This window comes from Eptesicus fuscus, chromosome 13, assembly GCF_027574615.1.
Source record: "Eptesicus fuscus isolate TK198812 chromosome 13, DD_ASM_mEF_20220401, whole genome shotgun sequence".
In the NCBI taxonomy this organism is placed as follows: Eukaryota; Metazoa; Chordata; class Mammalia; order Chiroptera; family Vespertilionidae; genus Eptesicus; species Eptesicus fuscus.
Window position 1 is genome coordinate 78158359 of NC_072485.1, and position 22002 is coordinate 78180360.

Consider the following 22002-nt stretch of genomic DNA (forward strand, 5'->3'; position numbering starts at 1 on the left):
CGGCAACTTCCGGACCTGCTTCGGCAACTGCCGGAGCTTCGGCAACTTCCGAGGTGCCGCCATTTTGGCTGAGGGCAGACGCCAAAGAGGGACTGAACGTGGAAACGGAAGGTGATTGGTTCTCTGAGCGTGATTGGTTGAGGCTGAGCGCGCAGGTCTGAGCAGGGGCGGGGCCTGAGGCTGACGGGAGGGAGGGGCGTGGACGGAAGCCGGACCGAAAGGCGGGGCCGGGTCTGCGGGCCGGGGCGGGCCGGGGGCGTCTCCAGCAAACAGGTCCTTGAAGTGATTAGGACCGCGGCCCGCCCACTTGGCCTTGGGCCGCTCCATTTAAAGGTGTACAAACAGTATTACAGCATTTCAGACTCAGGAGAGGAGAACAGGGGCAGGGTGGGGGGAGCCCACTGTAAGGCCAGTCCCCAAAAACTGTTTTTGTGTATTCCCTTCTGGCTTTTTCTTCTTGCATATCTAGCACAATAGTCGCGACTTTTAAATCCTGAATTTTTTTTCCTCCTTCAAAAATAAAAAGCAGCCCTAACTGGTTTGGCTCAGTGGATAGAGCATCGGCCTGCGAACTGAAGGGTCTCAGGTTCGATTCTGGTCAAGGTCATGTACCTTGGTTGCGGGCACATCCCCAGCAGAGGGTGTGCAGGAGGCAGCTGATCGATGTTTCTAGCTCTCTATCCCTCTCCTTTCCTCTCTGTAAAAAGTCAATAAAATATATTTTTAAAAATAAATAAATAAAAATAAAGAGCAAAACCAGGAGTAAGAAGGGAGGAGGGTTTCGGTATCTCTGTGGGAACTGTAAGCTCCCCAAGATACTGAGAAAGTGCCATGTAGGGTTGGGGTAGGGGGTGTCATCACCATGGAATCCAGTGTCTGGCACAGAGTGGCTGCCCAATAGATATAAGGTAATACATGAAGTGACAGAAGTCAGGTACTTGGGGGCTAAAACAACGATTCCCTCCCTCCCCGGAAACTAGCTGTGGGCAACAGCCGTAAGAGTCTTCTACTCCCACGTCTGGGGTTGTCAACGTAAGAAACGTTCAAACCTATAGAGGATTTTTATTAGTTTATTTGAGCCAAACTGAGACAATTGCCAGGAAGCAAAAATCTCAACGGATCGAGAAAATGCTCCCGAAAGGGGCAGTTTTACCACTTGTTTTATACATCAAAGCCAAAGGGGAAGATGAGCGAGGCAGGAGGCAGGAGAAAGCAAAGCAGGGAAACCCCTGGGATTGAATAAAAAGTACAATGAATAGACAAATGTCTTTTACAGGGTGGATACAGGACAGTGTCCAGTCAACAATTAATAACAACGAGAGGATTGGTGGGCTGGTTAGAAAGTTTTAATTTCAGACCATCCTATATGGTTACTTTTAGTTTCTGAGTTTGTAAGGCGGCCAGGTAGGCCTCCCTGAGCTTGTCAGGTTTAGTACGGGCCCCTTTCTCGTCCACAAGGTCTAGGTCATCACGTCAGAGGAATGTCTTGGGACCTGTGCACTGTCTACATCGCATCATCATAACTGCGAGGGGTTGTTGTTAGTCCCCTGCGACCCAGGTGGTAAGCGCTTCAGATGTTTACCCTGGTTCATCGCCCACACGAAGTCCCCTGAGACAGGCAGCACCTCTGAGATGAAGGCCACATGTTTTGCTTCTTTCTTTTTTTCTTTTTACTAACACAGGAAGTTTCTGTTTATTTGTTTTTATTGTCTAAAGTTTTACATATGTCTCCTTTTCCCCCAATTGACCACACCCCCCCTCCAGCTATTCCTACCCTGGGCAAGCCCCCTCCGCCCCAGTGTCTGTGTCCATTGGTTATGCTAATGTGCATGCACCAGAGTCCTTTGGTTGCTCTCTACCCCCCCCCCCTCCCCTACCATTTGTCTCTGGATCTATTCTTGTTCATCAAATTATGTTGATCATTATATCCCACATATGAGTGAGATCTTGTGATATTTATCCTTCTCTGACTGGCTTATTTCGCTTAGCATAATGCTCTCCAGTTCCATCCATGCTGCTGCAAATGGTAAAAGTTCCTTCTTTTTTATAGCAGCATAGTATTCCATTGTGTAGATGTACCACAGTTTTCTAATCCACTCATCTGCTGATGGGCACTTAGGCTGTTTCCAAATCTTAGCTATTGTAAATTGTGCAACTATGAACATAGGGGTGCATATATCCTTTATGTTTGGTGTTTCTGGTTTCTTGGGATATAGTCCTAGAAGTGGGATCACTGGGTCAAATGGGAGTTCCATTTTTAACTTTTTGAGGAAACTCTATACTGTCTTCCACAGTGATTGTACTAGTCTGTATTCCCACCAGCAGTGCAGGAGGGTTCCTTTTTCTCCACATCCTTGCCAGCACTTGTCGTTTGTTGATTTGTTGATGATAGCCTTTCTGACAGGTGTAAGATGGTATCTTGTTGTTTTGATTTGCATCTCTCGGATGATTAGTGACTTAGAGCATGTTTTCATATGTCTCTAGGCCTTCTGTATGTCCTCTTTCGAAAAGTGTCTATTCAGATCCTTTGCCCACAACACAGGAAGTTTTACAGGCAAGTTCTGCCCAATATTTTTAAAATATTTTACTTTTTATTGATTTCAGAGAGGAAGGGAGAGGGAGAGATAGAAACATCAGTGATGAGAGAGAATCACTGATCAGCTGCCTCTGGCATGTTCCCACTGGGAATTGAGCCCACAACCCAGGCATGTGCCCTGACTGGGAATTGAACCTCTATTTCCTGGTTCATAGGTCAAAGCTGAACCACTGAGCCACACCAGCTGGGCGCCTTCTGCCAAGTTTTGAAGCCACAAGTAGTCTATATCTTATACCAATTGTTTCAGAAAACAGAAAAAGAGGAAAGCTGACCAACATATTTTTCAAGCCTTCTTTAATCTTGATTTCTGAACCAGTTACATATATCATAAGGCAAGAAAATTATACAACATTTTACTAATAACTATAGATAGGAAAAATTCTAAATGAAATATTAAGTTACTGGAATCCACTAGTGTATATAAAATGCATCAATATCTAAATGAATGCCACTCACAAAAAGGGAGATACTATATGATTTCTATTGAGACAGGCTAGTAAGCGAGGACAAGAGGAATAGAGAAACTGAGACAGATAGTGAAGCAAACAGTTTACAGCCATCTAGTAAATCTAGATGCCAAGCAGTTTGCAGCCATCTAGTAAATCTAGATGCCAAGCAGTTTGCAGCCATCTAGTAAATCCTATCTTCCCTAAACCAAGGACACTTAAGAGTAGATGGTTTGGCCCTGACAGGTTTGGCTCAGTGATTAAAGCATTGGCCCGGGGACTGAAGGGTCCCAGGTTCGATTCCAGTCAAGAGCATGTACCTCAGTTGCAGGCTCAATCCCCAGCCCTGGTTGGGGCACGTACGGGAGGCAACCAATCCATATGTCTCTCTCACATTGATGTTTCTCTCTCTTTGTCTCTTTCCCACTCTCTCTAAAAAATCAGTGGAAAAATATCCTCCAGTGAGGAACAACAACAAAAAGAGATGATTTGGCCCAGCCAGTGTGGCTCAGTGGTTGAGCATTGACCTATGAACCAGGAGGTCACAGTTCAATTCCTGGTCAGGGCACATGCCTAGGTTGCAGGCTCGATCCCCAGTATGGGGCATGCAGGAGGCAGCCGATCAATGATTCTCTCTCATCATTGATGTTTCTATCTCTCTCTCCCTCTCCCTTCCTCTCTGAAATCAATAAAAATATATTTAAAAAAAAACAGAAAAGTGGATGGTTTGCACTTCTCCTCCAGGACAGGAGGGTAAATAGCTTAAATCACCCTACTCAGGGAAATAGATAGCAGAAATCCAATTAGTGCCGTTTGTGCCAACCACATCCAAGGACAGATGAAGTTAAGGAAATCAAGCTCATTTTGGCACATCAGCATAAAATTGATGAATTTTCTATTAATCCTCCCTTAAACTCCCAGCTTTTTTTAAAAAAAAAACCTCAAAAAACTGTTCCTAGCTCCTGTTCTCCCTCCTGGGAGCACTCCCTTGCCTTTCCCTCCCCCCACTTCTTCCCCCACAGGCATGCATCTGCTGAACTCTAGGGGACTCCAAGAGGCTTGCAACCAGGGAGCAGTGGGCAGTGGCAGCTCATCCCAGACTCACCCACTGAACTTGTCCCCAAGATCCCCTTTTCTCTGACTTCTTAGTGAGCAGAGCAGCCCAGCCTAGGCCCATTCCCCACCTAGTCTCTCTCCTGTTGCTTCTTCTGTCTTAGATCCTTGCTTGTTTCACTGTCCCCAGCTTTAGTAAACTTCCTCTAAAAGTCACCGAGGCTCATGAAGTCAAGAACCTGCATGAAGTCAAGAACCCACACACTACCGGCCGGCCCTAGGCAGACCAGCTCAGGCCAGGTCCCCTTTCTGGTAACAATGTGAAATACTGCCCTGGCCCCCCTGGCCTGTGTGACTCGGTTGAGTGTTGTCCCATGCGCTGAAAGGTCCCTGATTCCCAGTCAGGACACACAACCGATCAATGTTTCTCTCTCATCAATGTTGCTCCCTCTCTCTCCCTATCCCATCCTCTCAAAAGAAAAAATAACAGACATATTTTTAAAATATATGAGGTACCTAGAGTGGTCACATTCATAGAGAGGAAGTTGAATGGTGGTTGGCTATGGGGGAGGGAGAAATGAAGAGTTGTTGTTTAAGGAGTATAGAGTTTCAGTTGTGCAAGATGAAAAAGTACTGGAGATTGGTTGTACAACAATGCGTACTACTATGTGTAATACTACTGAACTGTGCACTTAAAAATGTGGGTGTGCAAATTCATACAACCACTCAGGAGAGCATCTGTGGTACTTTTTGAGGTCAAGGGTACATGGACTCCATGGCCTAGAAGTCCTAGGATGGTCCATCTGGGGACAATGTGAAGATGTCCATAGCAGTGATGGATGTGATGTGAGGGGCCTCGGGCCAGGCTCAGTGTGCACCACGTGGTGGGGATGGTGCATAACAAAAGCGCTAGGTGCTCAACATGCAGCCAGAAGAAGCAACAAATGAGATGCATGTGGAGAACACTGGCATTGAGGGTAAAAATGCTCAAATGTAAACAAAAGAATGAGTTTCATAATGACAGCATGTTTGTAAATTGGGAGCACATCCACATAAGAGCCAGTGCCATGTGTAGTAGGAAGCCAGGCAGGATTCAAGGGAATGGGCTGCGCACACGGATGGAAGGGAGGAGGGAAGATGGGGAGAGGAAGAGGGAACTTGTTCATAGTGATGATGTGTCACAAACTGAGAGGCATGATTGACACAGCTGTGTCAATAAAATAAAGCGGGATGGCTGGGTGGAAGAGAATGAGCACCCCGGGAGCTAGGGGGACCTGCGTTCAAATACCAGTTCTTCCACTTGCAAGCATTTGGGATTTTAACAAAGCCCACATTCATTTCTTCCACAAATGCTTACTGAGCACGTGCTTAGTGCCAAACACTGTTCTGGGCACCGCAGACACAGTGGTGAATAAAACTATCAGGATAGTTCAGGGAAAGTGCTATATGATGTGAGACTGAAACTGACTACATCGCAGAGAAAGCGATGGCTTCCCTGCGGGGTAAGTGCTTTGCAGGCGCAGGGAACAGCAGGTGCAGAAACCCTGGGCTGGGATTAAGCTTGGCCTGTATGGCTGAGGCGGGTGAGGAAGGACAGGGGAGGACCTGATGAGACTGGGGGAGGCAGGCAGAGACCAGAGCATTCAGAGCCTGGTGGGCCTTGGTCAGTTCAGATATTGTTCTAACCACAATGGAAAACCAAGGGGGTTTTACGCAGAGGAGTGACTTAGCAGCACACTTGCTTTTGCACTTTTTAACATAAACTCTCTGAGCCTGTTTGCACAGAGGCAAGGCTGTGAGAACACCTCGCCCGCGCAGGGCCCCGGTGAGTACGGGTGGGGAACGGTGCCCTGAGTCTCCTTGGCACGGAAGGAGCGGCTGGAATGCGAAGGCCGCGTCTGGGGCCGGTAGGATGGCGCCTGGCAGGCAGCCCCTCCAAGCCTACGGTGCAGACCTGGGGGCTGCGTCGCAACCCGGCACCCGCCGTTGCTCGCCAAGACGGCCGCTGGGCGGCGCTAGGGCCCAGCGCGGTCCGAACCAGAGGATGCCCGGCCCGCTCGGCAGCTCGGCGCTCGGCAGCTCGGGCCTGCGGGGGGCGGGGGCGTAACGTGAGGGCGAGGCTTCGGCGGGCGGCGCCCCGCTCCCTAGACGACGGCGCGAGGCCAGGCCGGCGTGCGGGGGCGGGGCCACGGCGAGCCGGGCCGGCGGGCGCGGGTGGCGGCGGCGCGGGGCGCCTGACCTGGCGGGGCCATGAGCGCCGCCCGGCCCCAGTTCAGCATCGATGACGCCTTCGAGCTGTCCCTGGAGGACGCGGGCCCTGGGCCCGAGTCCAGCGGGGTCGCCCGCTTCGGGCCGCTGCACTTCGAACGCCGGGCGCGGTTCGAGGCGGCCGACGAGGACAAGCAGTCCCGGCTGCGCTACCAGGTGACCGGCCCGGCCCTCCTCATCCCCCGCCCGGTTCCGGGCGGGACCCCAGGCCGGACCTGGAGAGCCCCAGCTCAGGGGGAGAATCTGCCTAGAGGCCCTGGCCGCAGTGGGAGACCGCCCCCTCCCCCCCGCCCCGACGTGGCCACTGATGGAGAGCCCTGCCCAGACCCTCAGCTCTGATTCTGGCCCCCAGCCACCACCCGAGAGCCCAGAGCCCGGCCCGGGAGCTCCCTCCCGCCCCAGCCGCAGGCCTGGCCCACCCTGGGCACCGATTCCCCTCCTTCCTCAGGTGTTAGGAGAGGGAGCTGGGGAGCCCTTGCGTACCTGAATCAGACCTTGTCCATATTCATGAGCAACCCCCTGAGGTCCAGGCCCGATGATCTAACAGGAACCTGCCTCCCTCTTCTGTTCTAGAAGTCTCCATCCATCCTTTCCCCGAGAGCTGGGGGCCCCCACTCACAGGGGTCCTTGCGCACACCTTGACTCCCATCAAACTGGGAATCCCCATTTTCCCAGATGACCTCCACCAACTCTAGGATCCTTTCCGTGGAGACTTGGACCAGATTCCTGTGCCCCAAACCTGGGAACCATGGGCCTGCCCTTCCCTGGCACCCCAAATCCAGAGCCTCTATATTGGGCCTCTGAAATACCATCCCGACAGTTCCACCCCGACTCCCAAACCTGGGCTATCTCCTGGCCCCGGGACCTGTGCCGGGAGCCCTCCATCAGCCCCTGCACTCCTGCCCCCCAAAGCCTCCGGCTCCCACCTCCTACCTGGTTTCGGTTTGATGATTCACAAACCCGTTCTGCTCGGCGGGGAGGGGGGCGGGGCCAGGCCAGCAGCTGTGCGGACAGGCTCTCCGCCTCGCCCCCAGGGGGAGTGAGGAAGGGCCTGCGCGCTGTGACCCTGAGCCCTGTGTTCTGGAATAGAACCTGGAGAACGATGAGGAAGGAGCCCAGGTGTCTCCGGAGCCAGATGGGGGAGTCAACACCAGGTCAGGGCCAGGTGGGGACCCACCCCATACCCCTGTTGCTGTGCCTCTGGCTCCCGTTCAGTCCACCTCCCCTCACTCAGCTCTCACACCCTCTCCCTCAAGGACTCCTAGCCTGATCCCCATTCTCCCGGGTTTCCTTGTCCTGCAGGGTCACCCTACCCAAGTGCCAGCCTCCCCACCCACCCCCACCAGCCTCTTTATCCTGCAGAAAACCAAGCTTGGTCTGGCCCCTACCTTCTCACAGGTCACGTGTCCTGCAGGAATCCCTAGCTTGAACCCCCAACCTTCCACCTCAGCCTGCAGAAACCCCCCAGCCCTTGAATTCCTTTTATCCCATCCCTGTCAGGGCCCCCTATCCTACAGGAACACCCAGCCCTAGTCCCTCTCCCCTTCCCCCTCACTGGGCCCACCATCCTGCAGGGATTCTGGCCGAACATCCTCGGTCCGCAGCTCCCAGTGGTCCTTCAGTACCATCAGCAACAGCACCCAGCGCTCCTACAATGCCTGCTGCAGGTGAGTCACCACCCTCCTGAAGCACCCACAGCAGGGCCCCAGTACAGACAGCCCTCCGGATCAGGGAGGGTGACAGAAGAGGGTGGGCCCCTGTCACCTCTTTCACCCCCTCCTGCTCTCCTGCTGCCCAGCTGGACTCAGCACCCTTTGATCCAGAAGAACCGCAGGGTAGTGCTGGCCTCCTTCCTGCTGCTGCTGCTGGGGTTGGGTGAGTGTCCCTGAGCCCCTGGGAGGGGCCCGCCCTCCCCCGCAGGCTCTGCATTCCCGTGGCTCACTGAGCCTCCCAGCCTCCTGAGGAGGCGGCTGGCTGCCATCACCCTCCCCCATCCCCCCATTTTATGGGTGAGGAAACTGAGGCCTTGAGAGAGGCAGGCCCAGCCTCCTGATCACACAGCCAGGAAATCACAGGAAGTTGAAAGTGGAACCTTGTTCAGTGTTCCAAACTGTATTCTCTAACTTAGCCTGTTTAACCCATTTACTCTGTGTCTACTTCGAACCAGGTGCAGGGCAGGTTTATCTTGCTCACCTTTCAGAGGTCACACGGCAAGGAAGAGGTAGGGTCATGACCCAGAACCTGTGTGTAGAGCCCATTGCTCAGGGAGATGCCCGTTCTCATGGGCCAGGGATGCTGAGTGCCCCGCCAGCCTGATCCACAGGACACCTGTCACTCCCAGTTCTCTGGAGTCTGAGAGCTGATGGGGACCTCTCTTCCACCTCCTCCTCCCATTGCTCAGATAGGAAAACTGAGGCCCAGAGCAGGCAGATCTCACAGCCAGATGTTTTCTGACTCCACACTTTTCATTCTATGGGGCTGAGGAGTCAGGGTCCCCAGAAAGGTTCTAGGGTTGGGATCAAGAGAGACCCATAAGAGGCCCCCACTGTGGCAGCTGCCCTCCCTCCTCCAGGAAGGTCACGTCGCCTGGACAGAAAGTGAGCAGCATCCTTGCCTCAGCTCTGGGTGTCAGTGCAGGGGAGGGAGCCACCACTTCTCCAATACCTGCACACAGAGCGCTGGTCACACTGGCCACCTGCTTATCTCATTTATCCTCTCAACACCCAGCAGGGCGAGCATGGTGATCAGTCCAGAAATAAGGACACAGACTCAGGCAGGTGAAGGGACTTTCTCAGGTCACAGCTAAGACGGAGATGAGCTGGGATTTAAACCCACAATAATGACATCGCCAGGCCTGACATTCCCATAAAGGGCCTTTGTAGGAATTAGAAAAAGATGCCTACTCTGAGTGGGCAGAGCCCACAGCCCTAAGCCAGGGTTCAGGGAGTGAGTTCCAGCCCCCACTAAGGCCTTTGTGAGGTGCTCTTGTGCAGGGCACAGACCACGTAACAGTTCATAGAGGCCCCTCAAGTCTCTGTGCTGTACCCCCTACCCCACTGCTGCAGAGCCCAGCTCCTCACCTCTCCCCATCCCATCCTACACCTGGGGGCCCAGAACTCGCTTTGGGTCTGAAAAGTCGATCCAGCCTGACCTCTCCACCTTCCCCTGCGTCCACTGTCCTCAGCCAAAGTCCACAGTTTTTCCCCGGGCCTACAGGCCGCGCCAAACTCCTCCAGCCTGGGCTCTGGTCTCTGCAGTCTCACCAAAAGCTGGAAGCTCCTAGAAAGCCCAAGCTCCCTCCAGACTGTTCCCTCTGTCTGGACACTCCTTTCCCTCTCTGCCTGCGCGACACCCATAGCAAAACGTCTAGTCAGAAAGCCACTACCTTCCAGGTGCCGCCCTGAGCAAGTTCCTTTCCCTCTCTGGGCCTCAGTTTCATCTTCTGAGAAATGGGGATAATATATGCCTCACTCGGTCAAGGTGACAGAGTGTGCATGTAACACGCTTAGCCCCGTGTCTGGCAGCACCTGGTAAGTGTTGGCTCAACGTAAACTGCTATTAATACCGCTGCCCCTGCTCAGCTTAGGCGCCACTGCCTCCAAGGAGCCCCTCCTTGACCCCCCGGCTGCCATGCTGTCTGATCCGATCCACCACATCCTAACCACGGGGCAGGAGCTTGGAGGTTCTTGGTTGTTCTACTAGGAAAGAGCCATGAGGGCAGGGACCTCATCGGCATCCCCCTGCAGCCCCCAGGGATTCCCAATACCAAGTGCTCCATAAATGTGTGTTGACTGACGCAAAGACCACACCAAGGAGCGGATAAAAGTCTCTCCTTACAGACATGTCCCAGGGCCTGCCAGGGCCCTTGCTCTGAAAACAGTTTGGCGAGCTGCCCAGGAACCTTCAGCTCAGGTGGGGGAACACCATTCCTCGGGCCTAAGCCATGTTGGGGGTTGCGGTTGGAGGTCCCAGCTCCTGCCCCCTGTTCCCGCCCTCACCCTTGCGGCCCCATCTGTGTGCAGTGCTGATCCTGGTCGGCGTGGGACTGGAGGTGGCCCCCTCGCCAGGTGAGCGCCCCCCCACCTCCGCAGGCAGCGCTCACTCCTCTCTTGTGCCCGGCGATCCTTGGCGAGCCCTCTCCCTCCCATTCCTCACCACCCCCCAGCCAGAAAGGGCCCCTGGTCCTGCGGCAGGTGCCCCCCTGCCCTGACCTGGCCCCTCCTCTCCTCCCGAAGGTGTCTCCAGCGCCATCTTCTTCGTCCCTGGCTTCCTGTTGCTGGTCCCGGGAGGTGCGAGCCGGCGGGGCGGGGCGGGGCGGGGCGGGGCGGGGCCTGGGGAGGGGGGCGAGCTCAGGCGCTGACTGGCCCCGCCCCACAGTCTACCACGTGATCTTCATCTACTGCGCGGTCAAGGGCCACCGGGGTTTCCAGTTCTTCTACCTGCCCTACTTTGAGAAGTGAGCCGCCAGTGGACAGCAGGAAGCAGGAATCCGCGGCGGCCCCTGCGGCCTCCTCTCGTCCCCAGGGGGCGCTCCTCGGCCATTGTCCAGTCCGGAGTTTGCTCAGGAAGTTTGGGGCCTGCCGACCCTGGGCCCATTGCCTGGGCCTGGGAAAGTCGCCCTTTGCCAGCTCTGTGCCTTAACTTACTCTCGGGCCCTGAGACTACTGAGTGGTGGTGTTTTACGCTAATAAAGGGGGTACTTATATCCAGCAAAGAATTGCTCTTTCCTTCCAACCTGCCCGTCAGCCTGGCCGGCCCCTGCCGCAAAGGCTGCCCCTGGAACTGAAGGGCGCCAGGACCAGCCATCTTCGCACTGTGCACAGGACAGCCCTGACGCTCCAAGACTTGCCGGCTGTGCGTTATGGGTAGAGCTGGATCCTCGGACTCTTCAGCCCTGAAAGCCTGGGGGAGCCTCTTCCAGCCTCCCCATGGCCCAGCCCTTAGCATGGTCCGCCCTGCCCCTTTTTCCACCGGTAGGGGCAGCAGTAGTTCCTGTCCTGGCCAAGGGCACTCCGATGACGCAGGCCTGGGGCCTGGAGGCTGCTATCCTGGTTCCAGTCTGGCTCTGGGGCCCTGGGCTGCCACAGCCAGCTCTGAATGTGGGCCACGACAAGGCAGCGGCCCAGCCCCCCCACCCACTGCCCTACTTCCTAGGCCCAAGGGTTGGGAGGAATAGGAGACAAAGGACATGGGATAAGGGCTTTTCAACAGTGAACCTCAGTGATCAAAGACTCTTAGGACCACAGAACATTGGGAACAGACCATCTCAGGATTTTGAAAAATCCAAATATCTCAGAATCTTAAGAACAAGGAAACAAAATCTTTGAGAACCCTGAAATCTGAGATCATAATAGCTACCATTTATCAAACTCTTAGAAGGCACCAGGACCTGTGCTAAGCACTTAATACAGGTTATTTCTGGTCCTCACTTCCTCAGCCCCATTTTACAGATGAAACAGACCCAGAGAGGTTGAGTTAGGGTCACAGCCAGGCTTCCATGACACCAGTGGGACAGAGAAGGCCCTGAGCTGGTGGTCACCACCTGGCCAACCTCAGGGCCGGTTGAACACTTGTGAGCTGAGGAGACCTTGTTCATGTGATTCCATGTTTACAGCCTGTGTCCCCCAGAAAACCTGAGTGCCATTAAGGGATTGGGCTTGGTCTAGCCTCCTCTATGTATGCAGCAGCCAGAACCGTGCCTTTGGATTTCTGTGACTTTTTTGGGGGGGGAAAAAAAAAAAAAGAACACCCAGACGCCTGCTCTCGCTCCTGTTCTCCTGGCCCACCCACACCTCCAACCTGCGGCCCCCGGTCAAGACACTCTGGAGCACCACTGGGAGGCAGGGACTCCTAAGTCCCTGGTTCTTCAACTGGCTGAAATGAAAGCAATTTTCATTTCTGATTTTGTCATGAATCAATACTTGAAGATAAAATAAAAACTAGAAAAGTGAAATAAAAAGCACAGAATCAAGCCAACAGTTTGTATTACCAGATTAATCAGACATAAAATTACATTTCAGTAAATATAATCAGAACAAACATGGAAAAAAAGAAAAATCACGAAAACCATTCATTGAAAGTAAGCAACACTGTGCTCATAACTTTTTGTTATTCCACAATCTTAGCAAAGTTATCTCAGAAATGGTGATTTTCCATCTTACAAGACTCAGGAGTCGGCAAGCTGTAGTCCACAGGCCCAGCAGAGCCCCCAAGCTAAGAAGGGTTCTCATATTTTTGTAACAGTTGGGAAAAGTCAAAGAATAGTAATATAAGATTTTTGAACTCATAAAAATTTATAAAATTCAAACTTCAGTATCAATAAATCAAGTTTAATTAATTCTTTATTAAAGTTCCAATACAGCCACACCCATTTGTTTATGTGTAGACTCTGGCTGCTTGGCAACACCGACTACAACAGCAGAGTGAGCAGCTGCAGCAGAAAATGTGGTCCTGAGCCTCAAATCCTGACTGTCCAGCCCTTTACAGAAAACATATGCCAACCCTGGAGCGATATGAACCCTTCGACAGACACCAAGTCAAGCATTTAAAGTTTTAATGTAGTCCGGGCTGGTGTCGCCCAGTGGTTAGAGTGCCGGCCCGAGAACCAAAGGCATGTACCTGGGTTGCAGGTTCAATCCCTGGCCCAGGTCAGGGTGCGTGCGGGAGGCAACCAGTCGATGTGTCTCTCTTACATTGATGTCTCTCTCTGTCTCCCCTTTCCTCCCTCCCTTCCACTCTCTCTGAAAAGCAATGGAAAAAGTATCCTCAGGTGAGGATTAACAACAGCAACAACAAAACTGAAGCATCCCCTCCCGCCTTCCATTTTGTTTTGCCTGTTATTTCAGTCCCTTCTTGTTTTTATTTTTTTTAATATATTTTATTGATTCTTTACAGAGAGGAAGGGAGAGGGATCGAGAGCTAGAAACATCGATGAGAGAGAAACATCGATCAGCTGCCTCCTGCACACTCCCGACCGGGGACGCACCTGCAACCAAGGTATATGTCCCTGACCGGAATCGAACCCGGGACCTTCCAGTCCGCAGGCCGACACTCTATCCACTGAGCCAAACCGGTTTCGGCCCCTTCTTGTTTTTAAAATCCCCCAAATGAAATTTTTAAAGTAAATGCTTCTTTAAATCCACCAATGTGTTTACTGGTTTCTTTCCTGACTGTTATTTTTTTCCCCTTTAAATTTCTTTATTGATTAAGGTGTTACATATGTGTCCTTAACCCCCCATTACCCCCCCCCCACCTCTGCCCCACTCATGCCCTCACCCCCCGGTGTCTGTGTCCATTGGTTAGGCTTATATGCATACATACAAGACCTTTGGTTAATCTCTCCCCCTTACCCCCCCCCTCCCCTACCTTCCCTCTGAGGTTTGACGGTCTGATCGATGCTTCTCTGTCTCTGGATCTGTTTTGCTCACCAGTTTATGTGGCTCATTACTGACTGTTAGTTAGTACACATTCTGCCTTCATTCGGGATTGACTTTCCTTCTTGCGGAAGCCGTCCCTCCGAAGAGAGTATGTGGGAGGGAGCCCCTTTCCCTTTCCTTTTGTATTCTGCAGTTTCACCAGGTGCATCTAGATATAACTTTTTTTTTTTTTTTTTTTTGAGAAAATAAAGGATCTGTGTTTATTTCCGGGTAGATATACATTTAATTTTATTTATTTCTCTCTGGCTCCAATGTGCTCCTTCAGTCTGGGCACTGTCTTTGTGGAAAAACTTCATCTCTCTGAATATTGCTTCATGCCCTTCTCTATATTTTCTCCTTTTGAAACTCCTTAATGACTTGTAATTTCCCTTTAAATTTTTTCCATCTTTTTCTCCTTCCGTGCTACCTTAGGAGTGATTTCTCAGGCCATAGCTTCCAGTTCATTAATCCTCTCTAATCTGTTTCTAATCTGCTGTTTAACTTATTAATATTTTTTCATTCCAATGGCTATATCCTTTATTTTTAGAAGTTCTATTAGCTTTTGAATCTCCCTGTTCAGTTTTAATACTATCTTCTTGCTGCATATTGGTCTCTCTTCCTTCTTTTATCTCCATACTAGAGGCCCGGTGCACGAAATTCATGCATGGGTGCGCTCCCTAGGCCTGGCCAGCGATTGGAGCACGAGCGTCTGGCGTGGAAGGGCAGGTCCCAGCTGACCTCTGGGCCCTGGGCAGCACCTGGTTCATCTTCAGAAGTGACAGGGTGTGTGTGTGTGTGTGTGTGTGTTAAGTCCTATGTGCCTGGGTTGAAAGTGTGCCCTTTTCAGCAATTTCTTTCCTTTTTCTTCAGCTTTTCATGCCATGGGGACAGACCACACTCCTGCTTGACGTGCAGGCCTGAGTTCTGGGCTCTCTAGGGTAACTGTTCCCACTCAAGGCCCTGGACATCTGTACCCCTGCTAATTCCTCAGGCTGCTCAGTGGAAGTATATTTTGGTTCCCTTTTCAAGTACAGGATACCCCGTTGAGACCCTCGAATGTACTTAGGGTCATGTCTTGCTCCTCAGCCTCTCACTGTCTGTGGTCCCTCCTGGGTGTTAGAGCCCAGGCTCTCAACCCTCCGGTCTGAAGCCCCCACAGTGTCCACTCCCTCCCATCACCCAGCTTGGAGTTCTCTCTGTGTCTTTGGTACCTAAGGTTATCCCTCTTTTTTCTTTCAAGTTCAACTTTAAAAAACAAACAAACATTTCTACACATAAGTAGTGGGAGGCCACCTTTTCAATCCTCCCCCAAAACTGCCCCGCTTTTTAAAATCCTCACCCGAAGATATGCGTATTGATTTTAGAGAGGGGGAAGGGAGAGAGAGAGAGAGAAACATTGATGTGAGAGGGAACCCCGATTGGTCGCCTTCCACACGTGCCCTGACCAAGAATGGAACCCACCACTAGGTGTGTGTCCTGACTGGGAATTGAACTCGCAACCTTTCCATATAAGGGGCAAAGCTCTAACCAACTGAGCCACACCTGCCAGGGCAAAACTGCCCCATTTCTTAACGCTGCCGTGTCAGGTAGCTCCCTACCTGCCGAGGGGCTGGAGAGACCCAATCGTGCTCATCCTGGGAAGGACAGGCAGCTGAGCGTGGGTTTTCTCTTAGCACCTCGGGTGGGAAGGAGGTGAGGAGGAGGGTGGTCAGGTGACAAGTCACGTTTCCAGCTGGTGTTGTCAGGGGCAGGAGAAGCCTGCTGGTCCCTTCCATCCTGGGGCCGCGGGGGAGGGTGTGCAGCATGACCCCTGCCGGTCCGGGGCCTCAGTGGGTGAAAAGCATCATCACAAACTCTGCAGAAGAGATGGCCCGGCCAGGTCAGGGATCCCAGGAGGCGCTGGGCTCAGCCTGGGCGCTGGAGGGGTGGGGGAAGCACACTTACCATCAAAGTCTACGGTGCCGTCCCCATTGAGGTCCACATTTCGGAGCATCTCATCCAGCTCAGGATCCGCCAGCGGCTCCCCCAGCAGAGCCGGTGCTGCCTGTCGCAGCTCTGCCACCGTGATTCGTCCATCCCTGTCCCTGTCGAACTGGGATCCCGGCAGGGTTCAGCCCCTCCCACCCAAAGCCACCCCCACCTCCCCCACCTTACCACATGCTGTGCTCGGACGCCCCACCTCCCATAGTCCAAACCCTTCCTCTCCAGCTCCGGGAAGCCTCCCTGAGTGGACCCCCCAGCGGGGTGAGCCTCATCCTCTCCATCCCCTCCCTGGCCCTGGTTCCCACCTCTGCGGGGCCCTCGGCCTCTGCAGGCTGAGGTCCCCAGTCTGCGTCCCTCCTGGCCTGGGTGGGAGACCCATGAGGACGCCTTCCAGCCGCCCACGCACCGCCCGCCTCGCCCCACACCTCTCGGAAGGCGATGCGCAGCTCCCGCACCCCCAGCATGTGTGCCGTCTCCTCCCTCAGCTTCGGGCCCATCAGTTCCACAAACTCCTCGAAGTCCACACGGCCACCCACTGCGGACCCAAGCAGAGTGTCACAGCGGGGGCTGGGGCCCTGGGAGGGACAGCATGCGGCCAGTCCCCCCTGGCTCTCCCGCATCCAGGAAAGAATGAACACCCAGCATCCATACCCTCAGGGGGGTAGGAGGCAGGAGCCCCACTCTCTGCTGGGGGCACCCTCAGTGAAGCACCCGGGTGGGGGAAAGAGACCAGGCTTTGGAACCTCAGCCCCTGGTCCCAACCCTGGCTCTGCAGCCGCCTGTGCGTGGCCTCGGGTGACTGGCTAAACTGCCCCCCTTACCCGAGGCTGGGGGCAAGAGAACCGAGCGGTGCACGTGGGGCTGAAGCTCGTGGCTTTCCCGTGTGTGGGCAGCAATAAATGCCCCTAAAGAAATGTACCATGGTGCCCCTCGCTCTAAGATAGCATCAATTATAAAAACACACCGATGGTCAAATAACAGCTTTGGGGAAAGAAAAGAGCATGAACTGAAATGTCCACACGAATCGTAAGTCGCATCCCGCTCTGGAGCCGAAAGGAGGAAGCAGGTGCGGGTGTCCTGGAATGGAGGCGAACCTGATGCTTGACAAACCAGCTAATGATAACACAGTGTCCGCCCAGCCCACATCTAGTCACTGGGATGGCAGGGTTCTGGCGCACCAGGCCTCACTGACGCTCAGGAGGCTCTTTTTTTTTGGGGGGGGGGGGGGGGGGGGGAGTGGCAGATGGCCAGCCAGCAAGAGGCATTTCTTAGGAGGTCAGAGGCCGGCTCCTTCAACCCCAGTCCCCATAGAGCCCCAAGGTCTCTGAATCCCCAGGGCCTTCCTTGCCCCCTGGTGTCCCTGCAGCTGAAGGGGCCCATGTCAAACTGTCCTGGAAACTGTCACCTCCCTGCCCCACCCCCATCACCCCTGCTGGACGCTTAGGGCCGCCCAGGCAGGTGGGCCCGGCACTGACTTCGCATCTTGACGTGCTGGGAGACCTCGATGAGCTCCATCTCCGTGGGCATGTAGCCCAGCGTCCGCATGCAGGTGCCCAGATCCCGGTAGCCAATGTAGCCGTCACGGTCAGTGTCAAACTCCTCGAAGGCGGCTTGCAGCTCTGCAGGGGAGGGAGGTCAGGCCCAGGAGCCAGGCTCAGGGACACCTCCCACCCGCTGCCTCCAGCAAAGGTCACTCACCGTCCAGCTCCTCGGGGCCCAGCTCTCGGTCCTGCAGGGGCGAGTCCAGCATGTCCCCGGGGCCAGCCAGGACTTTGGCCATCCTCCTCCAGCCCCCACCCCCACTGGCCTGGGCAGGGCCAGTTCCACAAGGGCAGGAGAAGGCAGCTGAAGACCTGTGGGCCCCAGGAAGAGAGACAACCCCCACTTCCTACTCCGGGGGCCCTGAGCTCCCACAGAACCCTGGGTCTGAGGTCTAGGGGCAGGGTGGGCTGAGTTCCACCCCCAGGGGCAAGTTCCACCCCCACTCCCAGGCCCCCAGCCCTGCCCGGGCCCCACCTGACCTTCCCAAAGATGTGATTGAGCAGGGGCCCATATGTCTTCTGAGCAGCATCATGCCGGGGGCCAGGACGATGCCGGTGGGACTGGCGACTAGAGGCCGGCCCGGGGGCGGCAGGGGCTGGCTCCTCCTGTCCTCCTCCTGTCCTCGAGGGGTTCTCGCTGCCCCCTGAGGCCTCAGGGCTGCCAGCCCCTTTCCGGGACCCCTGGAGCCCCCTCTCCCTCTTGCTTCTCGTCCTGGTCAAGCGTTGGCCCTCAGCACCACTGCTGGGAGCCATGACCCCCACAGGGGACTTCTGGGAGCTGGGGGCCAGGGCTGGGTCATGCTGCCCCCTCCCCTGCTCCGTGGCCATGTGGAGACGGGCGACAGGGCTCAGAGATGCCGCACGAGGAAGCACCCTTGGCTCTCGGGACCCAGAAAGCGGCTTATCCGCCCTGAGAGCTGCTGGCCTGGGATCGGGCCCTGAGGGGATTAGGCTAAGTGAGGTAGGCAGCCCAGGCCCTAATCCGGGCCCTCTGGCCGGAGTGGCCGGGGCAGAGCCAGATGGGTCAAGAGAACTGTTCTCAGCAGCGATGAGTGCCAGGACAGGGTGGCTGTAATGAGCTTCAGACTGCTGTTCTGCCCACTTATGAGCCGGATGACCCAGCAAATTCCCCTAAGTCTCAGTTGCCTTATCTGTAAAATGGGGGCAACATTGCTGAAGAGTCAAGGACTCAGCCCAGTTGTGTGACATGAGCAGAACTTAGCTAGGAGAGGACGAGGGGAGGCATCTCGGGCAGGAGGAAGAGGGTCGGCAAAGGCTGGGAGGTGGGCAGTGTAAGCCCAATTGCCCCCTGCGGCCCCCGCCTGGGTGACATCCTGGCTGGAGCAGAGAGTGTGTGAAATTGAGGAAGAGAGACCTTGGATGCTGGGTTTAGGGACACGGCGGTGAGGTCAGAGGGGGTGGACCCCAAGGAGTCCCAGAGCCTGCCGCTGTGCTGGAGACACCCACGGTGAGGCGGTTTCAGCCGTCTGGCATTTTCAAGAATCCGGGGCCTGGCTGGTCACTTGGCCCTACTGGGCCGAGGTTAGGGTTTCCCGGTGAGCAGCCCCATGAATGATTGATGTCCTCTCAGCTTGGGTTTCATGCCGGCCGCCTCAGCGCCGCCGGGCGCCATGCAGCAGGCCCCGGTGTGGGGCCCTCCAGACGGCTGGACCTCTGGGCAGCCAGGCACGCCCTGCTCCTTCCAGCCAGCGGCCGTTCCTCACAGGTAAGCCAGGCCAGGGCTCCGATCAGCAGGGCCTGGAGCCCGCAGAGTGGGGTCTGTCTAAGCCAAAGCCCCGGGTGGGCTGCTGTGGGAGGCCACTGGGCTAACGGCCAAATGTCGGGAGCCGTGGGCCACAGGCGGGCCCAGCGTTTCCGTGGCCTCTGCGTCATCCCCTGACTGCGCTGTTATCAGGGCTTTTTGTCCTCAGCGGGAAACTCGCTCCACCAGCGAGGGAAGTGGGGTGACAGCCACCTCATCCTCATCACACCGCTGAGCCCCGCTCTCTGCTTAGTAGCCTCAGAGGATAAGCGGGGCCACCTTCTGCCTGAGCTGGGGAGAGGGTCCCAGTGGGGCTGGAGAATGACGAAGAGACTCAAGTTGCTCCCAGGACGGCCTTCCTGGCCCCTGGCCACTGGGGGCCTGGAGCTGCAGACCTCACCCTGAGTTGTTCCGGATGGGGGAGGGGCTCGGCCCCAGACTTTCTGTCATCCTTGAATTCCTGTGCACCCAGGGGACCTGAGCCCTCCCTTTTTGGAATCTTAAACCCTTGAACCCCAGGATACCAGACAAAAAGGGGCCTGCAATAATCTGACCAAGTGGTTTTCAAACTGTGTTCCCTGGGGCCCTACAGTACTCTCCCTTCCTTTCATCTGAGTACCCCCTTCTAGTTAATAGGAGTTCCATTATAAAGTTTACTTAAAGGAAAGATTCATCAGCTTTAAAAATAGGTTATAAAGCCCCTGGTTTAGTCCACTTGGACACGACGGGATTCCGAGTGGCAGAATGGTCAGGTCTGAGTTCAAGTCCCGGTGTCTCCCTTCCTACCTCTGACCTGGGGCAAGTCACTGACCCTCTGCATTGTCCTCTCATCACCTGCAAAATGGATTTCGTGAGGACTAAGTGAGGTAATCTGTTAGTGTCCCTGGTATAGGTGATGATGATGCTCAGAGGGGGACAGTGACGGCCTGGAGATGCACAGCACTTTCTCATACCCAGTCATTCATCCTTCATTGATTTACCAGGCACCCACTCTGTGTCCAGCAGTACACTGGGGACTTCAGATGGATACTGCTATGGAAGCCAACCTGGGGGTCTCTGGCCACGGGCCCCGCACGGAGCTCGATGACGAGGATTACTACCCCCAGGGTGGCTGGGATACGGTCTTCCTGGTGGCCCTGTTGCTCCTGGGGCTGCCGGCCAATGCACTCATGGCGTGGCTGGCTGGCTCGCAGGCCCGGCAGGGGGCAGGCACGCGGCTGGCCCTGCTCCTGCTCAGCCTGGCTCTCTCTGACTTCTTGTTCCTGGCGGCAGCGGCCTTCCAGATCATGGAGATCCAGCATGGAGGGCACTGGCCGCTGGGGACCGCGGCCTGCCGCTTCTACTACTTCCTGTGGGGTGTGTCCTATTCCTCTGGCCTCTTCCTGCTGGCGGCCCTCAGCCTGGACCGCTGCCTGCTGGCGCTCTGCCCACGCTGGTACCCGGGGCGCCGCCCAGTCCGCCTGCCCCTCTGGGTCTGCGCCGGGGTCTGGGTGCTGGCCACCCTCTTCAGTGTGCCCTGGCTGGTCTTCCCCGAGGCGGTCGTCTGGTGGTATGACCTCGTCATCTGCCTGGACTTCTGGGACAGCGAGGAGCTGCCGCTGCGCATGCTGGAGATCCTGGGCGGCTTCCTGCCGTTCCTCCTCCTGCTCGTCTGCCACGTGCTCACCCAGGCTGCTGCCTGCAGGACCTGCTGCCGCCGCCGGCCGAGGCCCCCGGCCTGCCGTGGCTTCGCCCGTGTGGCCAAGACCATTTTGTCGGCCTACGTGGTCCTGCGGCTGCCGTACCAGCTGGCACAGCTGCTGTATCTGGCCTTCCTGTGGGACATCTACCCGGGCTACCTGCTCTGGGAGGTGCTGGTCTACTCCGACTACCTGATCCTGCTCAACAGCTGCCTCAGCCCCTTCCTCTGCCTCCTGGCCAGCGCCGACCTGCGGGCCCTGCTGCGCGCCGTGCTCTCCTCCTTCGCGGCCGCGCTCTGCGAGGAGCGGCCAGGCAGCTTCACGCCGGCCGAGCCACAGACCCAAGTGGACTTTGGGGGGCAGACTCTGCCAGAACCAACTGCGGAGGCCCAGCCACAGGCGAATCCCCTGGTCCAGCCACAGACAAACCTCACAGCCCAGCCACAGGCGAACCCCACGGCCCAGCCACGGTTGGATTCTGTGGCCCAGCCAGGGTCAGATTCTGTGGCCCAGCCAGGGTCAGATTCTGTGGCCCAGCCAGGGTCAGATTCTGTGGCCCAGCCAGGGTCAGATTCTGGGACCCAGCCTCAGCTGAACCCCACGGCCCAGCCAGAGTCAGATTCTGGGACCCAGCCTCAGCTGAACCCCACGGCCCAGCCAGAGTCAGATTCTGGGACCCAGCCTCAGCTGAACCCCACGGCCCAGCCAGGGTCAGATTCTGGGGCCCAGGCTCAGCTGAACCCCACGGCCCAGAAACAACAGGTGGACCATAAAGCCCAGCCCCAGTTGGACTCTGTGGCCCTGACAGAGGGGAGCCCTGAGGCCCAGACCCCTGGACCTGCTGCCAGCTCAGCCCCCAGCCCCTGTGATGGAGCCTCCTTTGCCCCATCCAAGGACCCCACCCCGGAGGCCCCTGAGAATCCGGCTTTGCCTGCTGCCTCTGAGGGAGAAAACCCCAGCAGTGCCCCCCCAGAGGAGGTTCCCGGTGCAGGACCCACGTGAGGGTCCAGGAAAGCCCAGGCCTGCCCGGGCAGCCGGAGGAGACGGCGGAATCAGACCGTCAGAGAGGAGGGTGCCGCGGTGGAAGGCATCCTGGAAAACCCCGCCAGGTCCCTTGGGGCTGCAGGAGGACTCGGGGGAAGTGAGACTGAAGTGGCCAAAAGTCCCAGATAGTTTGTTATGAGCGTCGTGTCCCTGTCTGGGTCCCACCGGGCTCTTTCATATTTGCCCCTCCCCCCCACATGGTGGCCCAACAGCCC

The 22002-nt window shown here is 55.6% G+C and overlaps 3 protein-coding genes across 28 annotated transcripts; 2 read left to right on the forward strand and 1 right to left on the reverse strand.

The window, feature by feature from the left end:
* The first annotated feature begins 6255 nt into the window (after positions 1–6255).
* On the forward strand, positions 6256–13473 carry TMEM134 (transmembrane protein 134). Of its 26 annotated transcripts, XM_054724981.1 has the most exons (9): positions 6262–6519; positions 7453–7528; positions 7938–8030; positions 8162–8238; positions 8531–8584; positions 10190–10275; positions 10386–10430; positions 10599–10652; positions 10741–11072. In XM_054724981.1, exons 1-9 carry the CDS (start codon positions 6377–6379, stop codon positions 10821–10823), a joined length of 711 nt encoding a protein of 236 aa, XP_054580956.1. In that variant the 5' UTR covers positions 6262–6376; the 3' UTR covers positions 10824–11072. The 26 variants fall into 26 exon arrangements, 25 of the variants coding, with proteins under 25 accessions (XP_054580965.1, XP_054580961.1, XP_054580964.1 ...); XM_054724990.1 differs by lacking the exons at positions 10599–10652; positions 10741–11072 and adding an exon at positions 13112–13473 and having other exon boundaries at positions 6256–6519; XM_054724986.1 differs by lacking the exon at positions 10599–10652 and having other exon boundaries at positions 6260–6519.
* Positions 13474–15604: 2131 nt separating this feature from the next.
* Positions 15605–18130, reverse strand: CABP4 (calcium binding protein 4). The gene is made up of 6 exons (XM_008147026.3): positions 17783–18130; positions 17460–17490; positions 17237–17380; positions 16187–16296; positions 15723–15870; positions 15605–15633 (listed from the first exon to the last, which is right to left on the reverse strand). Exons 1-6 carry the CDS (start codon positions 18128–18130, stop codon positions 15605–15607), a joined length of 810 nt encoding a protein of 269 aa, XP_008145248.2.
* Positions 18131–20086: 1956 nt separating this feature from the next.
* On the forward strand, positions 20087–21745 carry GPR152 (G protein-coupled receptor 152). Its single transcript, XM_054725858.1, has 3 exons — positions 20087–21223; positions 21329–21442; positions 21566–21745. The coding sequence occupies exons 1-3, from the start codon at positions 20087–20089 to the stop codon at positions 21743–21745; spliced, it is 1431 nt and encodes a 476-aa protein (XP_054581833.1).
* The last annotated feature ends 257 nt before the right edge of the window (positions 21746–22002 follow it).

Excerpts from the sequence above, each read along its gene's own strand:
- TMEM134 (XM_054724981.1), top strand. The coding sequence starts at position 6,377 with ATGACGCCTTCGAGCTGTCCCTGGAGGACGCGGGCCCTGGGCCCGAGT. Across the intron at positions 8,239-8,530 it reads GCTGCTGCTGCTGGGGTTGG|GTGCAGGGCAGGTTTATCTT; the intron begins GTGAGTGTCCCT and ends ACTTCGAACCAG. Across the intron at positions 8,585-10,189 it reads GGTCACACGGCAAGGAAGAG|TCTCTCCTTACAGACATGTC; the intron begins GTAGGGTCATGA and ends AGCGGATAAAAG.
- CABP4 (XM_008147026.3), bottom strand. The coding sequence starts at position 18,130 with ATGGCCACGGAGCAGGGGAGGGGGCAGCATGACCCAGCCCTGGCCCCC. Across the intron at positions 17,381-17,459 it reads GGGCCCCGAGGAGCTGGACG|AGCTGCAAGCCGCCTTCGAG; the intron begins GTGAGTGACCTT and ends CCTCCCCTGCAG. Across the intron at positions 15,871-16,186 it reads TGCGCATCGCCTTCCGAGAG|TTCGACAGGGACAGGGATGG; the intron begins GTGTGGGGCGAG and ends CCGGGATCCCAG.
- GPR152 (XM_054725858.1), top strand. The coding sequence starts at position 20,087 with ATGGATACTGCTATGGAAGCCAACCTGGGGGTCTCTGGCCACGGGCCC. Across the intron at positions 21,224-21,328 it reads CCCAGCCACGGTTGGATTCT|CCTCAGCTGAACCCCACGGC; the intron begins GTGGCCCAGCCA and ends TCTGGGACCCAG. Across the intron at positions 21,443-21,565 it reads AGCCTCAGCTGAACCCCACG|GCCCAGACCCCTGGACCTGC; the intron begins GCCCAGCCAGGG and ends GGGAGCCCTGAG.